Raw genomic sequence first — 8,164 nt, forward strand, 5'->3', positions numbered from 1 at the left:
GAGCAGCGGGCGGGTCAGGAGAGGTCTGCCACGCCATGTGGTCACCTCCGGGGCAGGTGGGAATCGAACTCATGCGGAATTGGCCTCAGCTTCTTAGTGCTGTGCTCTAACTTGCTGCGCCACCAGGGAGGGCCTGTTTCTAGGTTTTCAACTGAACCTACCATGTTTCCTAAAGAACAAATCATCCCCTATTTTCACCCTCCTCTATAGTGTGTCCTTTGCTACACAGCACCAAAGCTCCTTCCTCCAAAAGTTGACTGTCCGTCTCTTCCCTGTGGCTGTGGGGTTGGTCCTTGGCTTGCTTCGGCCAGCGGTTCCTGGGTAGTTTCTGAGCCTTGTTTCTGCTCATTCAATGTCTTCCAGGCCACTGGTACAACAAGCTGTCGTGACCGCTCCTTAGTGCAGAAAACACAGCATCCGCCAAAGGGGCAGAGCCAGAACAGCCAACCCACATGCAAGGCTGTAGGATGCTTGTTACAAGGTGCCTACAGCGCTGTTCAGGTGACTGGCTGAGAGAGAACCAAGCTCTGTCTGGTCACAGGAACTGGCTTAGGTGGCCAGGAGAGTGGCTAGCTGCTTCCTTCCCTTGGCACGGAGCTGAAAGATGCTAAACACGGTAGTAGAGAAGCTGTGAATAAGCTGAGCAGAAGCAGAAACCAACCTCCAGAGGGGAGAGGGGGAGAAACCCCTCCCGAGAGGCCTGCGGGGGTTCCGGAGCTACCCAGCAACATCTACAGAGAAGTGAGAAGTGGCTCCTCGGGACCAGTCCTCCCCAGTGAACCTTCAGTGCCCACTGGACCACCGCACAGCAAAACCATGACTTTGGCAGAAGGAATGGCCCCTAAGCACTCCACTGCTACCCCTTCAGGCGTTGTGGCTGCTTTGTCTCTGATTGAGTGTCTATCTCTTAAGTGGATTCTAAAAGATTATTTGCATACATTGAAAGAGCTTTTGTTTACTCAGAAGAGGAAAAGAGGATTTCTTCATTTTTCTGAGTATGTCGGGGCCCACCTGAAAAATAAGCCAACCCCAACTCTCACACTCACCCCCCTGGTCAGTTCAGCCAACACTGAGTTTCAATTGCAGACTCTCCCTCTGGGTGATGGCTCTCCCCACAGGGGAGATTTACCTGCTATGGGGCCAGCATAACAATGTATTTATATTCCAGTCAAGATAAAACTACCAATTAAGAAGAGAGTAACAAACATCTTCCAAGGCCACTTGTGAAAAACAGAAAAGCTCATATCATTGATTTCACCCTATTTTCCAAATCCATTTTGAAATCCATCTATTCTAACATCTACTAAATGAAATGGATGTACAGGTCAAACTCAAGGAAGAAAAGATAGCCAGGGTTTTTTTTTCTTTTTTCTTTTTTTTTTGTTAATTATGTTAACTTCCATTTTCTACCCATCAGATATAAACAGCATACATACGATGCCCACCCCCAACATTGGAGGGGACCTGCAATTCTCATCCTGTTTCTTCACCCATGCCTGGAACTGCAACATGACACCTACCCACCCAGAGCCCAAAACCTGGCCCATTGTCCTCTTCCTAGGCACAGTTTATCTAACCCCAATTCTTTCTTTCAGCAAATAGCTAAGGAGCATCTGCTTTGTGCCAGACCCATATGCTGTGTTTATGTAAAACCAGTAAGAAAGGGGCAGGGAAATGTCTGGAACTCTTAACAAGAGCAAAGACAAAGAGATGCCATCTTGGGTCAACTTTGTCTGCAGTGAGAAGCATCATGGCTTTGCCACATTGAGACATACAAACTTCCTACAAAGTCCTTCCTCAGGGTGGCTTCTTCTCCGTTCATTGTCACTAGTCCCTCCCTCCTTACCTTGTGTACGAAGCCACAAGATGAGCCACCGTGACTTAGTGTACCCCTCCTCCACCCCCCTCCCCATCTTCTGGGGTTTGACTAGGAAGTCCTTTTCTTCCTGGAATTCAGGAGATACTTGTTTTCACAAATGTGACACCAGTATTCATAAGATCAAAATCTTCTCCCTCCCATGACTGAGACAGATGAATGGCTAGGAAGAGTTCACCTGGTGCCCTTTGAACTCTAAGAGAAATTGTGTGTGTGTGCTGATACGTATGTATATTTGCACACCCACCCCATATAAACATCTTACAACTTGCCCACCAGCAAACTATTCTGCACACTCTCTAAGGGACAATGAGGCTCAAGCAAGTAGGAATGTAGGCCCTTGGGGCTTGGGCCAGTCTGCTTTTCCCTCTGGTGACATCACTCGAGTGCTCACTTTCACAGGCTTCACCTACTCTTGGGTATAAATGGCTCGTAGTAGCTTATTACCCACTGTATCTTAAGAGAACTTTTAATTAACCCTAGGAGAAAGAGACAAAGCTTTCCAGAGTGAAATTTCAAGCAGATGGAGTGTGGGGGAAAGGGAGATTTGGTTCTAAGCCATCGACACGACCCTAATCCCCTGCCACCCCCATCTCATATCTCTGGTTTGATATGACATGCTGGCAGCTGGCATGGCTACAGTCCCCATGTGGACACCTATATTTTGGCTCTTGTGTAGGCTGGTCAGCCACTGGCTACAGAAAGGTCACCTATCTCCAAGAATTAAATGTTCAGAATTTGGTTGGGAACCATAAAGGAAGCAAGTCTGAGCAGTGAACATAAATAATACAAAGTTAACTTGGGAGCTCTGGCACGTAACCCAAGAGGATACTCATTCAACTTGCACTCTTTATTTCCATCCCAAGACCCTTGGCTATAGCTTCTCCACTGAAAATTGTTCAAAGGTAGCAAATTTGAAAGCAGACTCAGGACAACAGCAATAACTTACAAGCAGATCCAAAGGAGGAAAAAGACCAACGCTAACAACTTCCAAAGGGATTCCATGTAGGGCAAGTAGGTGCAACACCCAGTGGCCCATGAAGACCTCAATGTGCTGCATTACAACCCAACATAGTATTTCATACTCAGGGTGGTATTTCTGGGTTATCTGGAAAATTCTGAATGCTACTCTATTTAGGAAGACAATTCTAGAGCCTGAAAAGAGGGGATGGCATTGAGCACAACCCCTATTGGTTACTGTGCTGTGAAGCTGAACATGGGGTCCCCTGGTGGAAATCACCTACCTTTGAATGTTATCTTCAAGTTGTTTGACTCTGAACTCATCCTCCTCAGACTGTCGCCTTCTGGCTTCCTCCTCTTCTGCAGTTCCAGCAGGTATACCCTGTAGCAGCCATTTTTCCCGAAGCACTTTGGACTGTGAGATTGAACAAAGGAAAGCGAGGTGAGGCTTTGGTGCCACCCTCTGCTCCATCAGCAGTGCAGTGCCTTTTCTGCCCCACTCTGTTCCAACTCTCCCCCCCCACCCCCCAGAGTTCCCCTGAATCTCTGCTTTTACCTCCGGCTCTATTTCCCTCTTACACAATCCCCAATCTTTAATGATTCCCAACCATCCTTAGCAGTGGTCTTAAATGCGTGCACCCAACGTGTGCCACTGTCCTAATATTGTGGACTAAAACAAAGTTTTTGTGTTTAGGTCAGTGGTGAGGAGGGAGTAATCACGACTTTGAGAAGGAAAATGAAAAAAGTTCAAGAGAAAGGCCTGGTAAAATCCGCTAAACTGAGCAACATGGCAACGAAGATGTGAGAAACGATTTCCTTGGGGGGAAGGGGTAAGCTCGATTACGTGGTCCTAGAAGACAGGAGACAGCTGAAGGATCCCTGCTGCACCCTTAGCGGATCCTTAAATGGCTTATTTGAATATCTGCTCCTCCTCTAGCCTTTCAGCTGCTCCAAGATTGAGAATGCCCCTTATTTGCCCATGTCACTCCTAGCCCAGCTCCAGTGAATGATGAGTAAGTCATAGTTTCTTAATAAGTAACCTTTAATCACAAATAAAAATGAGAAAATATGGGTTTGTGTCTCTTGCACATAAGAGATGCAGAAAGGCAACTGTCATGGGTTTCACAATGCTAGACACATACCCCACTGTCTAATTTGGTGAATGTTTTCTTTCCCTCTCATTACTACTTTCAGAGTGCTTCCTGTGCTAAAATGTTTAAAATTAACCTACTTCAGTTCATAGGGGGTAAAAGCCTTCTTAGTATTTTGAGAGATAAATATGCTGGCAACCTTGGTCTTGGTGTGTGGATCCTTCTGGAAAGGCAGCCATGGACATGACAGCCCTAGCTTTCTCTGCCCCAGCAGGGATGCTCTACAGCCTGGCTTCTTGCAGCCTGAGGAAATGGCTCACCTGAGGAATATTCTCTCTGCTCCCCTTCACACAGTACCTCCAGCCACCAACGGAGGGTCGAACCCTTGAGGGTCCTTTCTAGCTGATACAGCTTCAACCACCAATTAGTATCTCTTACAACTGAAGCCAACAGAGATAAACTGGTGACTCTAAGTAGGTGAAGCACCTGTGTCCCGAGATCTGTCTCTCCTCTGGATATGTCAGGGTAAGAATTAGGAACACAGGGACTAATATGACAAGGTAGTAGAACCAGTCTCCGGGATGTCTCTCAACAGAGATGTTTTGACTTTTAAAAACCAAGCATAGTTGGTTTTTCCCTTGCCCCAAAGTAATGCTGTTGGGGAAACCAACAATTTAATACATCTGCCTTAAACTACTTCAAAGACCCATTGTTTCTGAGGACTGATGGTGTTAGAGTCAAAGCACCAGCTTCCCAGCACTGTTCTGGCTCTTATGGCTGGCTGAATGTTTCAGAGTTTTGTAACAAGCAGAGCTCGGAAGTGAAAACTAAAACTTTTTTAGCTCTTATGATCTAAATAACATACATCCAAAAAAATGTATCACAACATACAGGGGCTAAGAACTGTCAAGACTTCTTATATGTCAAGTGGAGGCAGCCAAGGAGATGGCCGACAGAAAGCTGGCAGCTGGACAAACAGCTCTGACAGGGGTAAGACAGAGAGAGCTCCTGAAGTAAATCTGCTTCAGACTTTATGAGCCCATCCAGCCTTGGAAAACAAAGCTAAAACAGAACCTCCTAAATCTAAGTAGACACAGGACCACCAGACGACCTTGCCAAGACCCACTCCTGGATCCCATTCACAGAGACGCTGATGCTGTAAAGCACAGGGTAGGGCTTAGGATTTGAGTTTTTAACAAGCTCCAGGTGACACTGTCTTCAAGGCTGCTGGTCCATGGATGGCGATTTAAGAAGCACTGCAGAGAAACCTACGAATGCACCCAAATATCTGAAGAATGCATGAGTGTTCCTGCTGGCTGGCCAAACACAGTGATTCAAAATGAAACCCCTTAGCCTCTGGCAAAGGTTTGCCTCTCTTCCTGCATCCGGATCTCAGGAACAGCGACTCAGTGAAAGGAAGGACTTTCCGAGCTAGGTCTTCAGAAACTGGCACATAAGGAAGACAGCTCCTGACACGGGGATGCAGGAGGAGCGGCAGGAGAGCTACTTCTGAGTAACTTATCCCTGGTCACACATCTAGACACTGCATTTCTGAAGCCAAAAGGTGCCATCCCACCTCTACCTAACATCAACCAAGAATCTTTTTTTTTTTCTCTCTTATGTAGGATTTACAAACTGGCCACTACTGACCTGCTTCCTAACAGGGACAACCACCTTGTAGAGTGTCTACCAGCAGATCCTGTATGGGTGAGCCCTCTCCCACTCACCCCAAGGCCCCCCAGAGTATCTGCTGTAGCTTTCATTTGTCCACAGAGGCTGCCATGCTGCCATGGGGATAATAAATACCTGCTAAATGAATTACTAGAAAACTATGCACATGTGTTATATTTTAGCCAAAATAAAAGCTTAGATTACTAAAGTTAAAAAAGACTGCAGGGATAGCCTAATCACACGTTTCCTCCAAAGTTTTATTTTGGTATAATTGACAAAATTATATATATTTAACGTGTGCAATATTATTCATCAATATTTTAGATTTATAGCTCAGGTAAATGAGGTTAAACACCTTTTTTTTTGTTAAAGATTTATTTATTTGTTCATACAGAACTGGGGTACAGGCCAGAGGTTCAGGGGAGGGGCGAGAGGCTTCACCAGAGACAGAGTGGGGAGCAGAACAGGCAGATCTATGAAGTACACTGCTGAGGAGAGCAGCGGGTGGGTCAGGAGAGGTCTACCGCGCCATGTGGAGCTCCTCCGGGGCAGGCGGGAATCGAACTCATGCGGAAGTGGCTTTGGCTTCTTAGTGCTGTGCTTTAACCCACTGCACCACCAGGGAGGGCCTGAGGTTAAACACCTTTTCAAGGTGACCCAGGTAAACAGTGGGGAGAGTGGGGTAGGTAAATTGGAAGAGTATAAAGTGGGACTAGTCATTGTTCAATATTTGTTTTGACTACCATTTTAATAAAGTCATCAAAGTTTTACTTTTGTATTTCTGGTTTGGTGTAAGGCTTTCTCACATTGAGACTAGAAAAAAATTTATCTGTGATTTTTTCTTAGACTTGCATGATTTACTTTTTACCCCTAATCTTTCACATACCTGTAACTGACATGGTTGTATGAGTAGGTGACTGGAATCTGGTGAAATCTGAATTTTGTAATAGACAATGTGTTAATTTTGGGTTGGAACAGGAGCTGCGTTTGTGCTCTCCTTCATTCGTCTCCCCTCCAACTTTCGATCTCCTCTCCTGGAGGACTCTGCTGTCCCCACTGTCTCCCACTAAGATCTCAGTTTGGTTTTGAGGTTTTGTTTCATGATTCAATCTTCTCAGAAGCCAACCCAAGGCTCTTGATAGAAACTAGTCTTAACTCCCACAGAAGCTCTGTTTTCAGGGGAGACATAAAGTCCCTTTACACTGTGCAATATTTTTAATTTTGAAGTTGGCCTTTCACACACAGTAATAATCAGGAAACGTCTAAAATGAGTGCTGAAGGTTCATGACAGTCAGAGGCATTGTAATATTTTTGCAGCAAGCTTCCTAATACCTTTAGGTTATTCACAAAACGACCTTGGTGGGTTGACATAAATATCTCCCAGGGTCACTCTTTAGTTTTTTATTTTCTTTTTTTACTCAGTCTTATTGAAAAAAAAAAAAAAGACTGGTTTTTAAAATATAATGATATCCTTCAAAGCTTGTATTAGAAGAAAATTCTATCCAGGGTTCCCAGCTCATGTATAAATAATTCAAAGACAGCTTATATATTGAAGATATGGTATTAGCAATTTGATAGTGCTGATTCTGTGACACAAACCTTTATAAATGTGGCAGTCCCTGAGGAGTTCCCGTGGCCAAGTGCACTGAGGACCTTACTCTGCACTGCAGCTTCCAACAGCCCAATAAAATAGACAAATCTCTGGTAATCTCACCAAGAGACAAGAAGGAATATTAAATTCAGTCTGTTCAAGTATATCATACACTAGTTGATTTATTCTTTTAACTCATATTATCACAAGTCACATAATAAAAACAATAAAAATAAATAATTGTTTCCATGGCATAAAAAGCCAAGACAATTTCTCAACAGAAGAATAATGATGGCTATTGCCTTATGAAATATTATAATATATTGAAAAGCTAGAGGGATTAAACGAGGATAGTACTGGTACAGGCATAGCAGATTAACATAATAAAAAAAATCCACAAATGTGGACTTGAGTGTAAGTGAGAAATATATATGTGATAAAGAAGGCATTTAAGTCACTGAGGAAAAGGGTGAATTAAGCAATAAATCATGTTGAGACAACTGGCTCCCATCAGTAAAAAATAAAGTTCTATTCCTACCTCACATTTTATAGGAAAATAAATTCTAGATGAATTAATACTATTGAAGTATCAGAAGCAGCATCCTCAGGGCTTAGATGAAATGCTCTTTCCAAGGATGACACCAAAGTCAGAAATCGTGAAGTAAATGAATGTCAGGTGTAAGTTCACAAGTAAATTATGGATTTTATTTTATTTAGAGGCTGATGAGGCCTGTGAACAAAGATTAAATATCTTAATCTATAGAAATAGATTGGGGGAAAGTATAGAAGGATTTACTTCTGTGTAGGTTATAGCTGGGAGGTGAGAATACAATTGATAGCTTTTTTCTTTATATTGTTCTGCACTTTTGCAATTATGGTATATTCCTTCCTTCCATAATCAATAAAAATAATAACACATATATAATATATAGTAATATTATAGCACAGGGTAGGGCTTAGGATTTGAGTTTTTAA

At 43.6% G+C, this 8,164-nt stretch overlaps 1 protein-coding gene across 1 annotated transcript in view; it reads right to left on the reverse strand.

The window, feature by feature from the left end:
- The window catches only part of LOC101635968 (A-kinase anchor protein 2), a 384,285-nt gene that overhangs the window by 214,241 nt on the left and 161,880 nt on the right, over positions 1-8,164 (reverse strand). The window contains exon 4 of the mRNA XM_012721381.1: positions 3,121-3,251. Within this exon, the coding sequence (XP_012576835.1) occupies positions 3,121-3,251 (131 nt within the window). The remainder of the gene's footprint in view (positions 1-3,120; positions 3,252-8,164) is intronic.

This window comes from Condylura cristata, unplaced genomic scaffold (assembly GCF_000260355.1).
Source record: "Condylura cristata isolate star-nosed mole 26May11 unplaced genomic scaffold, ConCri1.0 scaffold00006, whole genome shotgun sequence".
Lineage (NCBI taxonomy): Eukaryota > Metazoa > Chordata > Mammalia > Eulipotyphla > Talpidae > Condylura > Condylura cristata.